Source organism: Anopheles moucheti, chromosome 2, assembly GCF_943734755.1.
Source record: "Anopheles moucheti chromosome 2, idAnoMoucSN_F20_07, whole genome shotgun sequence".
Taxonomy (NCBI): Eukaryota; Metazoa; Arthropoda; class Insecta; order Diptera; family Culicidae; genus Anopheles; species Anopheles moucheti.
In genome coordinates, this window is record NC_069140.1 from 95485427 (window position 1) to 95505383 (window position 19957).

At 45.2% G+C, this 19957-nt stretch overlaps 6 protein-coding genes and 1 pseudogene across 6 annotated transcripts; 4 read left to right on the forward strand and 3 right to left on the reverse strand.

Annotated features, from left to right (window-relative positions):
- Positions 1-667: 667 nt before the first annotated feature.
- On the reverse strand, positions 668-3385 carry LOC128300374 (adhesive plaque matrix protein-like). Its single transcript, XM_053036406.1, has one exon. It carries the CDS (start codon positions 3383-3385, stop codon positions 668-670), a length of 2718 nt encoding a protein of 905 aa, XP_052892366.1.
- Positions 3386-4568: 1183 nt separating this feature from the next.
- On the forward strand, positions 4569-5105 carry LOC128300382 (uncharacterized). The gene is made up of 2 exons (XM_053036419.1): positions 4569-4575; positions 4681-5105. Exons 1-2 carry the CDS (start codon positions 4569-4571, stop codon positions 5103-5105), a joined length of 432 nt encoding a protein of 143 aa, XP_052892379.1.
- A 1516-nt stretch (positions 5106-6621) lies between these two features.
- LOC128300392 (peritrophin-1-like) lies at positions 6622-7160 on the forward strand. Its single transcript, XM_053036430.1, has 2 exons — positions 6622-6628; positions 6709-7160. Exons 1-2 carry the CDS (start codon positions 6622-6624, stop codon positions 7158-7160), a joined length of 459 nt encoding a protein of 152 aa, XP_052892390.1.
- Positions 7161-8050: 890 nt separating this feature from the next.
- LOC128300401 (peritrophin-1-like) lies at positions 8051-8716 on the reverse strand. The gene is made up of 2 exons (XM_053036442.1): positions 8710-8716; positions 8051-8598 (listed from the first exon to the last, which is right to left on the reverse strand). Exons 1-2 carry the CDS (start codon positions 8714-8716, stop codon positions 8051-8053), a joined length of 555 nt encoding a protein of 184 aa, XP_052892402.1.
- Positions 8717-9426: 710 nt separating this feature from the next.
- LOC128300410 (hepatitis A virus cellular receptor 1-like) lies at positions 9427-10140 on the forward strand. Its single transcript, XM_053036454.1, has one exon. It carries the CDS (start codon positions 9427-9429, stop codon positions 10138-10140), a length of 714 nt encoding a protein of 237 aa, XP_052892414.1.
- Positions 10141-11110: 970 nt separating this feature from the next.
- LOC128300419 (mucin-2-like) lies at positions 11111-15913 on the forward strand. The gene is made up of 2 exons (XM_053036466.1): positions 11111-11856; positions 13948-15913. Exons 1-2 carry the CDS (start codon positions 11111-11113, stop codon positions 15911-15913), a joined length of 2712 nt encoding a protein of 903 aa, XP_052892426.1.
- An 827-nt stretch (positions 15914-16740) lies between these two features.
- Positions 16741-19083, reverse strand: LOC128300428 (uncharacterized; annotated as a pseudogene).
- Between the last annotated feature and the right edge of the window lie 874 nt (positions 19084-19957).

Here is a 19957-nt window from a genome sequence, read left to right on the forward strand (position 1 = left end):
ACCTTACGGCGCAGTACCAGGAGCTACCTCTTTTGTGCATGCTCTCCTGGTATTATACATTCGGAAACTGGTAGTTTTCGAAGAAATTTTTCTCGACCAACGGGAAAATTAGTGTCCTGGTCCTGGTGCAATTTCGTTTATACTTTAAAGTCACAAAGTCGATATTCTTCTCTGCATTTAATTTATCACATAGAAAAAAATGTTTTATATAACCAAGGAAGATATTTTTAATCAATTTTCTACCTTGTAAATTAATTTTTTTTTTGCTTTAATTTAACTTTGTTATAAAATTTTCAAAAATCAAACAATAGGCACAAATTTATTGGGGCCCCCAACACGGCGAGGCCCTAGGCGACCGCCTACTCCGCCTACCGTTTGATCCGCCGCTGCTTCGATCATACGATACGATACCACGTAATCGAGCACCTCGAGGGAACCTAGATGCGCCTCTGTCGATCCTCTGTTGAAGTGAACACCAACCCAACGAGAACCTCCCTCAAATGTAACGTGAAAAGTTTCCTGATGATATTATTTGACCACAAGCTAAGAGACTTCAATATGTGCATGCTCTATTCAACTACGGTTTTATTGTGCTTTGTAGATAAATTGAATCTAACGGCTTCCGGACACATCAAACGCAAACAATCGATTTATGACACTTCGTTGATCAAACCGAGCATCTAGCACGGGCCGGATAATCGCACCGATTGTTCTTAGCGTCAAATTCCAGCCCCGACGGGCAGCTCATCTCATATGCGATTCCGTTGAAGCACTTCTGGAACTTCACGCAACTGGTTGCGCTCGGCAAGTGTACAGGCTTGGCCGGATCGTCATCACGTGGGCATCGTGCATCAAAACGCATAATGAGTTTTTCGTACTTACCCACGACTTCCTCATCATCGTCATCGTTAGTTCCGTAGTACGTCTGCGGTCTTTGGTTGTACATAGGTTCGACTACCGGTGGACGTTGTTGTGGTTGAGGTTTTGGCATAACTGGAGCTTGCTGTGGTTTGTACGGCGTTTCCCAGGCAGTCGATGGCAAACGGTTCTGCTGGTACATTGGCTCTTCCGGTATTTGCTCCATCGGATGGTTTGGACGCGGTTGTGATGGTATACGAATTTCCTGTTGCTGGGCGGGCGGGTCAAAGGGTTTAAGTTTCACAACGATAGGTTCGCGATCATCCTGCTGGGATGGCAATGAATAGATGGACTGACTTTCTCCCACACGCGTATCTGATCCAACTTGTTGTACAGAGGTTTGAAGGCCTTCCGTCGGGTTCTGCTGATACGAATACCATGATTCCTGCGACTTCAACGGGTAGTAGCCCGTGTTACTAAGCGGAGTTTGGTCAACCCGATCCTCTGGTTGATTGGTTGGTTCCCTCACTTTGTTAGGCATCTCTGCAGGTTTCGATGGCTGCTGTGTAGGTTGTTGATTTGCAGGCTCTACAAAAGATGGGCTGGGCTGATACAATTCGACTACAGGACGCGATGGGTATGGATTAAAGCTTTGCTGTACCTCTTGAGGACGCGTTGGAGAAGAGTTTTGCTGCACGTATTCAGGATTTGATGAGAATGGCTCCACATTTGGTTCCACATTTGGCTGGTTGGTTTCCGGCTTAAGTTGGTTAGACGGCATGTGGATTTCAGCTTCAGGTTTAGGTTGATTCAAATCCGTTCTAAATGGTTGATATTTTTCTGGAGTTTGGAACTGTGGTTGATCAGGTTTAACCTCAACTTCAGGTTTTGGTTGATATAAATCCGTCCTGTATGGTTGGTACTTTTCTTGCGCTTCGAACTGTGATTGATAACTGTTTAGTTGAGGGGTTTCGGGCTTAGTCTCAATTTCAGGTTGACTCCAATCCATTCTATACAGTTGAAACTTTTCTGGAGTTTGGAACTGTGGTTGATAATTGTTTAGTTGAGGAGTGTCAGGTTGAACTTCAACTTCAGGTTTAGGTATATACAAATCCGTCCTATATGGTTGATACATTTCTGGAGTTTGGAACTGTAGTTGATAATTGTTTAGCTGTGAATTATCGGGCTTCGCCTCAACTTCAGGTTTGGGTTGATAAAACTCCGTCCTATATGGTTGATACATTTCTGGAATTTGGAACTGTGATAATTGATAATTGTTTGGCTGTGCATTATCAGGCCTAACCTCAACTTCAGGTTTGGGTTGATAAAATTCCGTTCTAAATGTTAGATACTTGTCTGGAGTTTGGACCTGGGGTTGATAATTGTTTAACTGTGAATTATCGGGCTTAACCTCAACTTCAGGATTAGGTTGATACAAATCCGTCCTAAACAGTTGATACTTTTCTGGAGTTTGAAACTGTGGTTGATAATTGTTTAGTTGAGGAGTTTCAGGTTGAACTTCAACTTCAGGTTTGGGTTGATAAAACTCCGTCCTGTATGGTTGATACTGTGCTTGAGGTTGGAACTGTGGTTGATAATTGTTTAGCTGTAAATTATCGGACCTAACCTCAACTTCAGGTTTAGGTTGATACAAATTCGTCCTATATGGTTGATACTTTTCTTGAGTTTGGAACTGTGGTTGATAATTGTTTGGCTGTGAATTATCAGGCTTAACCTCAACTTCAGGTTGATTCAAATCCGTCCTATATGGTTGATACATTTCTGGAGTTTGGACCTGAGGTTGATAATTGTTTAGCTGTGAATTATCGGGCTTAGCCTCAACTTCAGAATTAGGTTGATACAAATCCGTCCAATACAGTTGATACTTTTCTGGAGTTTGGATTTGGGGTTGATAATTGTTTGACTGTGCGTTTTCGGGCTTAGCCTGAACTTCAGGATTAGATTGATATGAATCCGTTTTGTATGGTTGATACTGTGCTTGAGTTTGGAACTGTGGTTGATAATTGTTTGGCTGAGAGTTTTCGGGCTTAGGGTCCCAATTCCATCCCTGTTTACCATCTACCTCGTACCGTTCGGGCTCAGAATGTGCTTGGGGCTTCAGCGAGATTAAAGGTTTTTTATAATGCTGCTGCTGCTGTTGGTTCATCCTTGCCGTATCTGGCAGGTTCCATCCGTCGTTCCCTTGACTTGGAATGAAGCTGTCTAATGGAGGACGCTCTTCACGAACCAATAGAGCTGCATTCGGTGCTTCCTGTGGGTGTTGCTGATTTTCCATCCACTCCTGATTCGTTGGTCCGAAGCGCTGCGGATAGTATGGTTCCGGTACTATCCAGGGCTGTTTATTTCCCGCTTGAAATTGACCAAGATGTGATTCTTCGTTAGCGTACGGTGGAGACTGCTGTCTACCTTTATCTACTACCCAAAGTGGGCGATCAAGATACGTGGCATCAAGGATGGTAACGAGATACACTATCACCACTAGGGTGATAGGTGTTGCTACGTTCATAGTGACACCTAAAAACCAAAACGCGTAGGCAAGAAAATGAAGAAATAAATTAAAAACTTTTACAGCTAATGCACAGCATAACCATTAGTGGGGCACTTTTTTACCTTTCATAATACGTAATGCAACCTACGTAATAGCACTGCAACCTTTGTTGCATTTGAAGGGAAATCATTTGCATTTTATAACCTCACTGAAGGCCTCAAATGTCCTAACGATAGAAATGTGGGCAGATCTTAGCTTATCTTATCGCGGTTAGTGCGGTTATTCGCAAATTTGAAAATTTTTCCTAGAATTGAGTACAAAAAACATAGTGTTTTAATGGATATTTCAGGTCATGGGTAATGCAAAATTTTTGTATACGAATGTTCGACACCACAATGCTCTTATCGGTCGTATCGCGTGCAAAAGTAGCCCAAAATTAGATACTAGAAACACTCTGCTACCGGAACTTGTGGAATTGCACTTCCAAGCTCCACATTTGCTCTTGATCGTATGCACGATATTGTTATTGATTCTACCACTGAAGACAGGTGAATGAGGCATTCGATCGTCAGGTGTGTTTGTTATATGGTTCTAGTATTCTAAAAGAATTTTCTGAAAGTGTCGAACGATTATTATTTATTTTTTTCCAAAACCAATAGTTTGAATTACTGGTTAGCACAATATAAATTCTTACGGGAAATCATACTGCTCGTCTACATGTGGGCAACTAATGCCAAAATGAATAGTTTTTGTTTCAAATGAACTGTTTACAAGTGTTGCCATCTTAGGCGACTCAGGCGACTCACACTCAGTCCCACTACAATAAACCAACAGATCGTGTCCAGGATCGTCTAAGTGTTATTACATTGCCATGGGTTGATTTAACATCAGTTAACACAATTATACGTGAACGTTTTCCACTGATCACGAAAGTAATTCCGCGAACTAAGTTCGCTGAATGTATGAAATAATCGAAATGAAGTAATCATAGGTTCGTACATAATGGCCCGCGATAAAGAACAGCCGACAGGTTCGCGGTACAGCAAAATACATTCTAATTAATAAGGTTCATCAACGAAGAAAAAATTAAAACACCCTGTTAAAAGTCGTATAAATAGGCAAGAAGTTCACCTTTCTCAACATCGTATTCCACTAGTACTACCGCACATCAGTACACGGTAACTTCCCTGACGAACTTAAAATGAAAGGTAACGTGTTTAGTAGTTTAGTAGCTGCAGCAGTGTCAAATAGTCGGAGATATTTTATAATTCATGATTTGATTATTGTGCATTTTATCGTTCTATACTTCTCAGCCATCATCGCGTTGTGCCTCATTGCTGGAGTTTCGGCCCGGTACGCCTACAACAACCAATATGAAATTGGAATTCCGCAAAACTACTACGCCAGCCAGCAGTACAATGGCTACTACAGCAATGGCCAGTACAACAATGCCCAGTACAACAATGGTCAGTACAACCGTGAACAGTACAACCGTGAGCAGCACAGCAATGTGCAGACTGGACCGACCGAGGCAATCCCTGATTCTCGCTGCCCGCGTACCGATGACCTGAAGCACCCGGTCCATCTGCCATACGCCGGTGACTGCAGCAAGTTCCTGAAGTGTACCGGAGGAATGGGATTCGCCATGAGCTGCCCTGGTGGACTGGAGTTCAGTGCACGCACGAACCGTTGCGACTATCCCGCAGTTGCTCAGTGCAGCGTAGAACCATCAGAATGAAGCCCAGCTACTTTCGATCGAAGAATTGGAGAATACGACACAGAAAAAAAAGCTAAACGAACGATTTGAAATGCATCAAAAGCCATAGAGACCAATATTTGGTATTCTTACTTTTTCCAACAAATAAAACACCTTCATAATGCCAATCTTATTTTGTGCCTTTTATTACAGTGTATGTAAAAATATTGTTTGATAATGTTATCTTTAATTGATTAACTAACATGAAATATAATTATACTGTGCAGCCTTAGAACTATTCCTTCGAAAACTTAACACACATGATCTTATCATTTTTAACACAATTAAAAGAATGTGACATTTGATTGCATGAAAATAATGTGGCATAGTCGGCAAAATCGTATCATAAATATATTACATCTGACAAATCTCATATTTCAGGTCTTGTAGATATGGCATACTTATAGGCGCACCTGCCTATTACACTAGCTACTAGATCGTCACCAATAATCGAAATTGTAATTCGCTTCGTGTCGGCAGAGCACATCTACAGAAACATCTTCAATATTCTAATAGTTTTGGAGAAGGGAGAGTTCATTAAGCGGATGTCTGATTCTGGCCATCGGAATGTTTTAAGCTTAAGATCAATCTCCGTAAAACCGTAGAACCTCAAACCGGAATCAGAAGACAGGCAGTGTGCTCACCTCTTCCCATGTAATGGGCTGGAAAGACGATGCAACATTCCAAAAGACCTAAAAAAAAGTTCTGATTGGACGAGGCATGACATAGAGCAGACATATTTTACTCTAATGTGTTGTAAATTTTGAATGATTGAAATCCAAATTAGTTTGCACAATTATTTTTACCATTGTTAGAACCGTCCATCCGATAAAAGTCACTTTTTAAAGCATACTTTAGCGATATATTAGTGTGTTTGCTTGCAAAGCTTTGATTCTGACGCATACAATATATAAATATTGTAATAATATTTACGTTGGGGCAACGTACGTAACTGTACAAAACCTTTATTCACTCACATACACCTCTGACACGTGGACGTTCTGTCAAAACTAACAAAATCCTCACAGTCGCGTTAGGAGGAAGTTGCTCAGAATGATGTTTGGCCCCGTAATTCCTTGAAATTTCGCGACACGGAACTTTCCAACAACTAAAGACAATAATTTGTCGTCTGTAGTACAGTCGGTGCGATTGTGCAACATCCGGAAGTCAGAAGACATGGTACGGCATACGCACACAAACAGCAAACGGCAACATCTAACAGGGAAGACATGCGTTGGAGGCATCGATTTTTTTTCTTTCTTGGAAATACCGATAACGTGCTTTAGAAGATACGATACTGTCGATAGCGGCGTAAAAGCGTGCGATGGTCAACGAAGCTGCTTCTAATTACTGTGTGCAACTTATCAATTAGGCAAATTACTTTCAAACTTCCGTATATAAGCATCGCGCCAAACACGGACTAAGCATCATTTGGTTCCAAGCAAGTTCCAACGTTAACTGGCCCAAGCGTATCCCCTGGAACATAGCATCACCAACAATGAAGGGTAAGCAAAGACTGTAGTACTGTGGGCAAACGGACAGTGCCTAGTACCGTAGCTAATGTTCATTTTCCTTTTTCCACCAGTCTTCGTCGTTGTCGCTGCCATCGTTGCTGCCGTTGCCGCGGCTCCACAGTACCCGGAAATGTCGTACAACGCGTACAACATGCCACTGCCGCAGGAGCCCCGTTACGAGGAGTACAATGCTCAGCCACAATACGAGTCCCAATACCAGTACCAGCCACAGTACCAGCCACAATACCAGCCACAGTACCAGCCGCAGTACCAGCCGCAGTACCAGAGCGAACAGCTGTCCGCCGATGGTTACAAGATCGTCCCCGGTATCGTTGATGCCCGCTGTCCCCGTGGTGACGACCCTATGAAGCCGGTCCATCTGGCAGTGAACGGAAACTGTGCCAAGTTCATGAAGTGCTTCGGTGGCCGTGCCTACGAGATGGACTGCCCGGCCGGTCTGGAGTTCGGTGCCAATGTGAACCGTTGCGACTATCCTGCCCTTGCCCAGTGTTCCCGCTACTAACTCGTAACGATTGCATGAATGATCGCGTAAATGACCCTAGTGGTGTGATGCCACAGAAGTTGAGGGCATTTATTGAATAAACTATCTGGTTTTTGCTCTGAAATCTCCTCTAAAATCTATTTGTTTCTCTGAATCGAATCCAATCTGCTTAGTATAGCAATGGATCATTGCTGCATCACTCAACAGGTTCGACAACCTTTTAACATCCTTTTGGACGTCTTTCTGTCTGGACTTTGTCCAAAACTACCAAATTCTTCTTTGCCGTGTTCAGGAGGAAGAGATGTACGATGAACTTTCTATCGTACTAGATAAATCCGAGGATTCATACGTTTTGAAGCAGCAAATCACTCTGTGATGTATCAAGTACGAAATGATTACACTTCAATACATTTTGTAATGGTAGTTTTAACTATATTCCACTGTAACATGTATTAGAGAAGTTCTTGAATAATAACAGAATGTCTAAAAGAAATGCTAGACACATGACCGATGCAATAGTTAAAGACTTTCTTCATATAAATGTAACTATCTTCTAGGTCGTGTCTGCCATAACTTGCTTGATAACTTTAGTTTTATCATGTCTCTGAGTAGTCCTTCCTTGCTTTTGGTGGAACGATCCGGATAGAATTTTAAACCAGCCCTATGCATTGAAGACTCTAGATGTATGAGATCATAGATAGGATTCCGTTCTTGACTTCTTTGCTGCAATCAGCAATTCTCTTTGCTCGACTCGATAGAGAACATCGCCATGTTCTCATAAATAAATATTACAAAGATATTCATGGCCACGTGGTCCTAGATTCCCGAAGCTAAGTGAGTGTTTGCAACTAGCAAAGATTTTCTAACTTGTACGAAGCACGATCGTTTTATTTACTTGGTGTGAATTAAGCTCACTGGTGGTTGCACCCGGCTAGTGCCGGATAGTCGCATCGATTGTTCTTCGCATCGAACTCCAGACCGGCCGGGCAGTCCATCTCGTAGGCACGACCTCCGAAACACTTCATGAACTTGCTGCAGTTGCCCGTGCGTGTGAGATGGATCGGTTTCATCGGATCATCCGTGCGGGGGCACCGAGCATCAACGACACTGACGGCCGGTTTGTACTGTGGGACCGGCTCTTCAACGCGCTGTTCCTGGAGATCGTCCCAGGTGGGACGATTGATTACGAGCTGCTCCAAAGGCATTTCGAAACCGTACTTAGCCTGCTGCAATTGAACCCGTCCGTCAACCGAACAACGGACCAGATAGTCGTAGTCACAGCTGTGTTGCTCCGTATCGTACTCCAATCCCTCCGGACAGCGCATTTCGTACGCCATACCGGACGAACAGACCAGGAAACGGTTGCAATCAGTCGCGTGCGTCAGATATACCGTCTTGGCTGGATCGTCGATCCGGGGACAACGAGGATCGCGGCTTGCCAGCACCTTAGCTTCCAGCCCTGTCACCAGCAACAGAGTGACCACAATAGTCACGGAAATACCTGCAAAAAAAATCTGCCTGTCCATCACAATCACTTTGAAAGGGAGGCTAAAATTAAACATCACTTTACCTTGCATTTTATTCTTTTTCGCTCACACTTCACACAGTTTGCTTAACCACCATAAAACTAGACGGTAATGCGTGAAGCAAACATGCTACAGGACGTCTTATATAGCGACAGTTTGCACATGTTGTTCTACTTTGTCGCAAAAGTTCTACCTATACCCCCGCCCCATTCTGAACGACATTAGCGCACATGAAACGAACCGTAAACGGACAACGGACCGTTGAAGTTGATGTATCAATTAGCAGAACATTTTCTCAGTGTGTCAAACCATTTATTGAGCTAGCTACCGTATACCGTATTTCTATACCGACCTACTAACTAAGCTTTTATCTACTGGCGTGAGAGCTTTGAGGAAGATACATTATCTTATCGGGTTCACCAAGGCGATCACAATGTCTTCAACTCGAAGTACAAGAGAATTGAATTTGCACAACTAAACAGGCTCTATTCTTGCCGGTACTATCAACACTTGCAACGCATTGCTAGCACACGCGTGTGTGACGGTAAGATTAGCATTCGATTGGGAATTATTGCACGAGCTGCACAAAAATGTTCGATTTTTAATTCGATATCCGTAATAAATGTATCATATCAGCTCTACCGAAGATTAGATAATTTACGTCCAGCGTCTTCCATGTTACCAAGACTCAAATTTACATCCAACAGTCCTGTTCTGCATCGCGTGTCGTTTGGTTGAGGTGTTCGATAGAGAAAGGTAACATGATTGCTAGGCTGAAAATCGCGTGTTTGGTACTTGTTTGCCTGGTCAACAGCTCCACCAGTCAGACGACGGTGTGTACTGGGAATGAAGTACCCGGTTACGCGTTTCCCCACGAGTATGACTGCACGCTGTACTACATCTGTGCGGATGGATTCCAGTATCAGCTGTCCTGTTTGGGCGGGCAGCACTTTTCCTCGATATCGCTGCGCTGCGAATCACCCGAGACAGCTCTATGTGATCCGGTGTCTTCATCGACAGTTTCGACACCGAGTCTTACCAGTCCAACATTACCAACCACACCGACTCCAACGTTTCCAACTACCTCGGACATCACGCCAACAATGGAATCCTCAGTTACACCAACTGTACCATTGCCAACTACCACGGACATCACGCTAACAATGGAATCCTCAGTTACACCAACTGTACCGTTGCCAACTACCACGGACATCACGCTAACAATGGAATCCTCAGATCCTACCTTTACTGTCCCAACGGCTGGGACAGCACCACCACCAACGGCTGGGACAGCGCCACCACCAACGGCACCAACTGCGCCACCAGATACAACGACTCCAGATGAGTCCACCGAAGACACAACTATGCCGGATGAGACAGAAGAAACAGACGAAACTGATGCGCCTACATCCAACGAAATGTTTGATCCAGAAGATTACCTCATTCCTTTGAAACGCGCTGGCATTGTTATGTGAACGAACTCTCTGAGTGGAAATCAGTTAAATACATCCTTCAATCTACTAAACGCATTGTACTCGAATCTACAAAGCTACTGCATACCCTAATGATACCGTTTCTTCTCGATAGACTTATTTTGGAGCATGCGTCAAGTAAGCGCCTGCGAGTTATGCAATATTTTGCTTGGCGTAGCAACAATTCATCTTGATCTTTTTGACGGATTTACTTCACTGATTGATTGGACCTGATGGTATGCAATACGCCGTTCAACAGCGCGTCTAAGTATTGAACACTTTGACCGAGTAGTATATTTTTAGTTTTATCTTCTCATCCACGACCGATCTTCGGCTTATTGCCACACACCTGAGTTGTTGTACACTACATATTTGCCAGTTCGAACGTCACAGGTGCTGATACCAAAAAGTTTGTACGACCAACAACGCATTACTATTGCATTTCTACAGAGTCTTAATGGTGAAAGCTCTCGAATGACTTCGTCTTGAATGCCAACACCAAGTACGGCTACACCCTATACGTTTCAACATCCACTCTGTTTGATCCGAATTGAATGGGGTTTTCCCTAAACCAGGGTTCACGAAAATATTGGTAGGTTTGTGCGTAGGAACAGATATTTTTCAATAGTGGACCACTTACCACACTAATTGTATAGCCTCTTAAACCCATATCTATGGCCAATAAATGTCTACTATACCAAAGTACAACAGAATGCTACGGCTTTTATCTGCAGACGTTTGCCTTTAATCGAAAGATTCGTTTTAGTGTTGGAAAATATTCTGCAACAATATATATCTTATCTTGGAAGGATTGGATTACGCAGACGGAAGCAGTATCACCTACCAGCAGTAACTGCCTATAAAAGATGCAATGTGATTGACTCGGTTTCCAGTTTTACTGTTCGTGGTGGTCGCGAATTGCCCACCGGACGATCTCTCCTCGCGTGAAAGTTATATTAGAAAACTATTCGAAATGTGGCAGTGTGCTATCGTGACGCTACTCGCGCTTAGTTTGCACGGTTACGCAAACGCGCAGATTGCTGACTCTCGGTGCCCTCTGGTGGACAATCCTCCGTTTCATTTACCGCACGAGACAGACTGTACGCTGTTTTACACCTGCTCTTATGGCATGAAATATTTGAAGAGTTGCCCAGTTAATCAACACTTCGGCTTTGCTATACAACGGTGCGATTATCCTTTCTTTGCCGAATGTAACCTCGGAGGTGGATTACCGACTACTGTCCCACCTACTATTCCAACGATTCCCACCACCGTCCCAACGCTCCCCACCACCGTCCCAACGCTCCCCACCACCGCTCCAACACTGCCCACCACCGCTCCAACACTCCCCACCGCAGCTCCTACCGTCCCTACGGTAGCTCCAACCCCAGCACCTACACCTGCCCCTACGGTAGCACCAACCCCAGCACCAACCATTCCAACGGCACCTACTCCAGGAGCTACTACTGCAACCACTGCAGCTACTACCGTAAATACTGGGATACCAACTGCTCCAACAATTACATCAGCTCCAACGGCACCACCAACGCTGCCAACGACTGCGCCAACAATTCCAACGGCTCCAACGCCAGGTCCAACGATCCCAACGGCTCCAACGCCAGGTCCAACCGATACTGTACCGCCACTTCCAACGGATGTTCCTACTGTTCCTACAGCTGCCACAGCAGAACCTCCCACTGCTCCCACCGCACCTGCCTTGTAATAAGCGAATTTCAACTGACCAATCGTGGCTCCAACATCCTCGAGCTGTCAACCATCCAAATCACTCTTGGCTGTGGTCGACCCCCTTTTGGGAAAGCGTTGAACGTGGCCCACAGTTCACAATGTGAATGGATTAAACTAAGCCCACCTAATCAGCTGTCATAAAGCAATAAATAATATTTATAACCTCCGTCAAACCCACAATACCTACTATACGCTTAGTGGCCAGTTTATCTGTGGATGCGCGACAATACTGGATAATCGAAAACACCCGAATACCGATACATTTCTTATCACTTATCATGCGCAGTAGGCTTAGCGCGATGGTCCTACCACGAACGCAATAAAGCCGAATAAGTAACTCAGCAAATTCGCCGTACAACCTGTTCTTTTTATAACTTCCTCATTCTGCTTGAAAGAAAGTAAATTAGGTCTCCTAACACGCAGTTGAACATTCCTCAAGATACGGGAATACCACTAGCCCACGTGTCACGTGTAACAGAGTTCTTTAATAAATTATGATGCGCACTTAAAAATACGCATCACCGGAAATATGACGGAACCAATTCCAAAACGTCGTGTATCTGTGATTCAATCAAGGTTTCCGATAAACTTTACTCTAAACACACCGAAAGAGTCTAGACACAAGAGACAGCCAACGTGCGGTCGCTTTCATCGTGCGAGGAATGTCCGAAGTTCTCGAACGTATCGGAAGAAGGCCTTTAAGCGTTATATGGGCATTGTGATTATGGGCGGTTTATTGTGTTTTCGTTTCACACATGGGAACAATCCCATTCCCGGACAAACCAGTAAACGGCAATACGCCCAATCGAACGGATGTATTGAACAGTGGGACAGCTCAAAAACTCACCTGTTGTAACTACTTTCAACGCGCACGCTTACGTTCAGCGAAAGTAATATCAGTCACAAGCGGAAAACAATGGCCAAGATACAACTGCTTCTCGTAGCCGCATTGCTATTGGTCCTGTTCGGCATCAGTTGCGGCCAGGAGACAACAACGCTAATACCGGGTGGTGAACCATTCGTGGAGGTACTGTACAGGCGCATCCTTCGTCTGCGATGTCCGAATGATCAGCGATGGTACAATACATTGAAGATGTGCATCTACGTCCCAACAGCACCTACGGCTGCACCAACAGGATTTCTGTAGAAAAAAACCCACTGATATTGCTTGCAAATAAAACAGTGGAACTCTTACGAGGTACTTGACACTCGGTGGAACCACAGCTTCTTTTTTGTTTGCGGGGGTTTGTTTGCGAAAGAAAAAAACCAGTGTAAACTGTGATTCAACACATCATTTGACAGCTAGTGCTACTGACTGTTCGAAAACACGGTGATCCGATGCAATGAACGAACGGGTCGAGTCACTAGACTCGAGTGCCATCGTTAGTATGTTCGTTTTTCTTACTGCCTGTGGTCACCCAGACGACGGTAGTCACCATTTGGTTACAATTGTTTACTCTACCACACTGGGCTGATCTTATCGAGTTTTTCTGCACGGTGTAATTATTAGGTTGGGGCCGAAAGATAACGTTCCGCGCGTACTGTCTTCTACTATCTTAACGGGCCAACGGTATTCGAAAATCCTGCTGAAACGTACGTCATCTAGGTGGTATTTCTTGAACATTCACCGTTTTTGGATCGTAAACACAGGCTGCTAGAATTCAATGGAACAACATACATATACATCGATACTCACGAAACTCCGCCTAATAAGACCCCTGGGACGTTGGACGAGAAAGTGTTCGTAACCGTCCTTGTGGGCATGCGAACAATCGACACCGAGCACCGAGTCTGATTGCTGGTGTGCGAATCCATGTTCCATCGCCTGGCAAACTAATCAACGGAAGTGAATACTTACGTTTGCGCTCCCTGTAAATGAAATCATTTCGAGATGATGTCGCATTGAATCTTGCTCGTCAACTTGTCATCTGTCAGAATGCGCATGTTACGGACTACCGGTGTGCAGCCTACAAAAGCCCGCCACCGACATCGGGACGCCACTAGTACTGACCAGACCGTTCGGTAAGCACGGCAACAGGGATACCGTGTGCTTGTGTTCCACAGCCTCGAGATGGTCTGTCCACGATGGGTTGTGTGTGCGACGAGTCTAGCCGTGATAGCGTCATTGCTGCATTGTAGCGTCGCTGACGATCCGTGTACCAAGCGCGGAACCGTGCCTCATCCGACCGACTGTAGCAAGTATCTGGAATGTGTGAATGACAGCCTCATACTGCTGACGTGCGAAGACCAATTTTACAACGCTAGTACCGGCACATGCACGAGTGAAGCACCGGTAAGCTGCAATCAACGCAGAACGGAAAGTATTGCCACCGACGGTAATTCATACATCGGACGTGCCGTAGTGGATCTCTGCTCGACGTACAAACCGGGTTTCAAACTGCCCCATCCGGAAAACTGCGGGCTCTTCTACCAATGCACACAGAGCGGGGCCGCACTGTTCGCTTGTCCGTCCAACCTACTGTTCCACGCTCAGATGAAAGTTTGCGTGTGGCCACAGCAAGCGGAATGTGTCCCTGGTGCCATTCTGCCACCGACGACAACAACGGTGCAGACCGGCACGGATGACAACGTAATTATTCCGGATGAATTCTGTGAACCTGGGTGTTTCCTTGATCTACGGTGCCCGGTCGACTGTGATCCGATCATCCCGCCGAAGGTTTTCCCACATCCAAGTCGATGCGATGCTTACTTTACCTGCAACTCGCACGGCTATTCGTGTGCCACCGAGTGTCCGATCGGAACGTGGTTCAGCAGCTTTTTCCAGCGTTGCGTCACTCCGGATCTGGCAGAATGCACGCCAGTTGTACCGCCCATTTGTAAAACACCAGACTGTGTGCCACATCCGGACTGTCCGATTCCTGACACGGATCCGCCGACGAAACTGCCCCATCCGGATCGCAGTGATTGGTATTACGTTTGTCGTGATGGATCTGCCTGTCAAATGGCTTGTCCGCCTGGCCTAGATTGGAATCTTATCACAAGAGAGTGCGAAATTCCCTCGGATCCAGAAACTCCAGAGCCCCCGACCACTACAGAAGAACCGATTACTACGACCACTACGGAAGAACCGATTACTACGACCACTACGGAAGAACCGATTACTACGACCACTACGGAAGAGCCGATTACTACGACCACAACGGAAGAGCCGATTACTACGACCACTACGGAAGAGCCGATTACTACGACCACTACGGAAGAACCGATTACTACGACCACAACGGAAGAGCCGATTACTACGACCACAACAGAAGAGCCGATTACTACAACGACTACCGAAATTACTACCACTCCGGGAGTGGATTGTCCAACATGTCCGCCTTCGAACTGCTTCCCGGACAACCGGTGCCCCAAGTGCGAAAAGTGCAATCCTACCTACTTCCCGCATGAAGACTGCGACAAGTTCTACAAGTGCAGCTATGGGCTGCTCTGTGAAATGAAATGTCCGCCCGGTCTTCACTTCAATGCGCGCGAGAACGTATGCGACTGGCCGACACAGGCAGGATGCGAATATCCACCAATCATCGAAGACCCACCAGAGAATGTGGCCTGCCATCCGAACGCACAATGTCCACCGGGCAACAGTGTCGAGGTGTTCCTACCGCATCCGTACAGCTGCACACAGTTCTACAAATGTAGCTGGGGTAACGCGTGTCTGAAGGAGTGTCCGGATGGATTGCACTGGAGCAGGACGAAGATGCGCTGCGAGTGGCCATTCATTGCCGGCTGCGACCCCAACATACCACCGAACGATCCAAACTGCCCAACGTGCCCATGTGTTCCCTGCCGATCGAACCGTAACGCTTGCCATCCGTCACAGCGCTGCCCGCCGGCTGGTATGCGGACTTTCTCGATCAGCTTCAGCCACGAGCTGTACTGTAACCGATTCTACGAGTGTCTCTCTGGGCAGGCCTGTATCCTCGAGTGCCCACATGGTCTCGAGTACAGCGGCGGTGTGGGGCGATGCGATGTGCCTAGCAAAGCCCAATGCAGCCGTTGGTGGAAGTAAATTAACCGTGCGTAGAACGCACTAACAGCGAACATCAAGCAATATGGCACATACTTTACTAAGCGTTTTATAGTTATTTTAATCAACAGTAACAAGTAAATAAAAGCGACTACTTTCCTATTTTTATGCAACTGACATATAGAATGATATGATTTCTAGCGTAGGGAAAAATTAAAAGATATATGTAAAGGCTCTGGCAATAAGTGTACAAGTAAACTTTGCTTCAAACTGATTCGACAAAGTGTAGTAAACTGTTAAATAAAATGTCGACATAAAGTCGATATAAAAAATTGCGTTTGTAGAGAATGATCGTAATGCTAACAAGCTGAGACCCCTCAATGTATGCAATTAGAAGTAATGTTCTATTATTTGATTGAACTCATAAATCATTCAACGGGGGTTAGACATTTAGTTGTTATGTGATGCGTTACACCCCAAACCTTCCTTGACTAACATAGAAAAAATTAAAAGATATATGTAAAGGCTCTGGCAATAAGCGTACAAGTAAAATTAGCTTTAAACTGATTCGAAAAAGTGTACTAAACTTTTAAATAAAATGTCGACTTAAAGTCGATAAAAAAAATGGCTTTTGCAGAGAATGATCGTAATGCTAACAAGTTGAGACCCCTAAATGTATGCAATTAGAACGCCGGACAACTTAGTTACTTACAATAATAGCACTAGTATACTTACAGTAACGCAGTATGAAGGGTAATAAAATAAATTTCTTTGCCTTGTTATGAAACACCCAACAGCTCGTTGTGCATTGTGTAAAAGGTCCATGTGATTTATGTGTACAGTGCTAAAGCAGCGAATCAATACCCATTCTACAAGGTGCAACCGACAACGGAAGCATAATCGCACCAGTTATGCTTTGCATTCCAGTGTTGTCCGGTCGGACACTGCTTCTCGATGGCGACCCGTCCAACGCAAACTAAATATTTCGAACAGTCGGTATCGTGCGGTAGCTCCACGGTCAGGTGAATGTAATTACGTGCCAGACAGCGCGGGTGATTATCGATCATGCGGAAATTGTACTCCACCACCGGTTCCGGTTGCTTCTCGAGTTCTGACGCAGTAAGTATCGGTTGATGTTCGCGAGGCACCATTTCGAATACTAGTGCGGAAGAGTCCTCCTCAACGGGTACCACCGGAACGGCGAACGGTTCTTCCACCAGCGATTCTAAACGTTCGTCCTCTTCCTCCAGCAGGCTCATATCGACTCCGTGGACATCCAGCACCAGGTGTGCGTCGGCGCGCGGTATCGCACAGAAGGATGCGTCGGCAAACTCGCAGCGCTGGTGTTTGTGATCGTACAGCAATCCCTTGGGGCAGCGTTGTACGATCGCATTGTTTTCACCCATGCACACAACGTACAGACCGCAGTCGTGTGCGACCGGATAAATTTTACCCGCCTCCTTATTCCAGCAGACCTGTTCATGGGAAAAGGAAAGTGATTATTATGTTTGCTGTCAACACACCCACCTCGTGACTGGGGAATGCCTACACTTTGGGGTGGAAGCTGCTCCACTGCGGCTTGTTCCTCTACGGAGGCAACAGTTGTCGGAGGTGCGGTGATAATCGGTATCCAGTTTGGTACCGATGGTTTCGAATCACTAACAACCGGAACCTCGACTACCGGTGGGATATGAGGAATCTGTGGGATTTTTGGTACTTCCGGGAGGGGAACCGGTTGTGGTAGAACCGGCACGTGAGGTATCGGGATTGGTTCTGGCTGGGGTCGCACAGGCTGGGAAGGTTGTGGATGCAGCGGAACGGGAAGGCTGGGGGCCGATGGCTGTGTACCGGTCGGACCACCTAACTCACCGTGCGTACAGGACGCCGTATCGAACGAGCATGCATGCACATCATCATTGAAGTATAATCCTGGTGGACACGACAACACCTGTCCATTGCCGCTCATATCACAGATTACAAACTTGCGACAATCCTGCTGGTACGATAGAACCTGGGCCTGCATGCCTAGGCTGTAACGCGAACATCGTGGATCGACGTCCACAGCGGATACCACCAACGCGGATACCAAGGATAGAATAAACACGTTCGTAAACATTGTGCACACTGCACACTACTGGGAACCTGTTGCCGGAATGCTTCTGATGTTGCGAGCTGCATTTTATATAACCTCTGCTAGAACTGAACAGAATGCGCCAGCTGTAATAAATGGCATAATTGCTTTCTGTCCGCTGAAGCTTCGGGCCACCGATGGTGGCAACGCATCTCTATCTGTGTGCTCGCTCTCACTCGTCCCTTTGCTTCTTATCAGCATCCAAATGAATCGTTATCCTTGTTTTGTTTTATGTACTTCTTGTTTTTGCAACAAGCCCTGTGCGAAGCTGTTAAAACAACTTCAAACGCTTGCCAAACATTGGACGCCAATTAGTCGCGCCGGTTGTAGACATTAATAGGCAACTGCGTATCATGAGCCAAGGTACATTTGTTGCATGATAAAGGTGGAATGCGTCATTAAGATGATATCTTTCGTTTAGATGAGACGCTACGATTGCAGCGAACGCTTCGTAGATCCGTCACATTGCATCGAAGTTAATACTTTGATGGAAACGATTAATAAGGATTACAGATTACCTGTTGTTGTCGGTGCCGTTCTAAAGATTACACGAATAATAATAATTATGCTTGAGGAATATGAAAATGAATCAGAGATATAGAGAGATCAGAGATGTGTGAAGTGTGTTTATAAGAACCTTCGATCTGAACCGCACTTGAACAAATTAATCCTTCGCTTCCGTTTTTTTATATTTACTACAACGACCTGCAAGAGTCGGAACTCTTTGCATTAAGTTGATGGTCAAAATGCTGGACGCTTTACTATCTTCGTCTGCTATAGTGCATCTTGGAAATAATATGCTTTGCGTAAAGCATACTTTCCGGCGCCTTTTTAAATACATATGTTTGGAACAGGTTGGACAACACTTCTAACGCAAAGCAAGCGTAGACATTTTTGTAGATCATAGCAATCATGGCTTGTTAAAGCATAATTCAGGTCTTCCACTACTGTTTCCATAGTGATCATGAATGAAAAACGCTTGGTAGTTTTAGTATTAATGAGGTATTGGTTACCTTACCAGTAACAAATGCACTATCGCTGTCAAATTAACTAATATCTCCTTAGTTGAGTAGAATTCCATTCTAATGCATCGGTTGAATCCGAGGTATAAATAACATAAAATATACACATAAATACATTTACTAATTCTCATAGTTTCAGTCAGAGATAAACCCTTCGACCGAAAATGAATGACACAATTTTGATTTTATTTAAAAAAAAGCCGCGGAATGGTAAATCTTCGTGCCGTTACTCAATGTAAGAAGTTGAACATCTGATGGTGTAATAGACATCTCCGCTGCGATGACGTGATGGAAAAAGTTGACGTCATTTGAGAGAGCAGACCACACACGCACACCCAGACGGCTCGGACACCGCACGCTGTTGAAAGTGCCATCCCAGTATCGATGTTCACCGATAAAAGGCGAACCTTGTAAATACCATGAACATGAACTAGAACTTTGGATCGCCGACATGTGATAATAATTAAGATAATGTAATGTTCGGCAGGAAGCGCGATGCCTCCAGATTTGGGAGCGTGAAGGTGACGCACTGTTCCCGGACGGAAGAATCACTGGCGTGCTAGAGGTGTTGCCCCACTACCAGGGTCACACAGCGGCCCCGGGTATGCGCTAGAACCTGAGAACGTTAATGACAATGAGTATCGTGTTCGTTCGTATAATGTTTCGTTCTTACTAGCTAGAGTACACCCTCGCACTACTTCCTGCTGCTGTCGCACGTAGATGGGTATAGTCCACATGCGTCACACTGCTAGGCAATGCGAGAAAACACAACCGGAACAGGTAGCACCTCGTACGATGTTCTACAATTTGGCAAACAGAACTTCAGCATTCGCACCACGCCAAATCCCAGAACGGGTGGACACATGAAAAGAAACGGTTCAAGATCGGCGCGAGAGTAGTATAAAAATTCTTGGAGAGTTCAACCATTAAGTC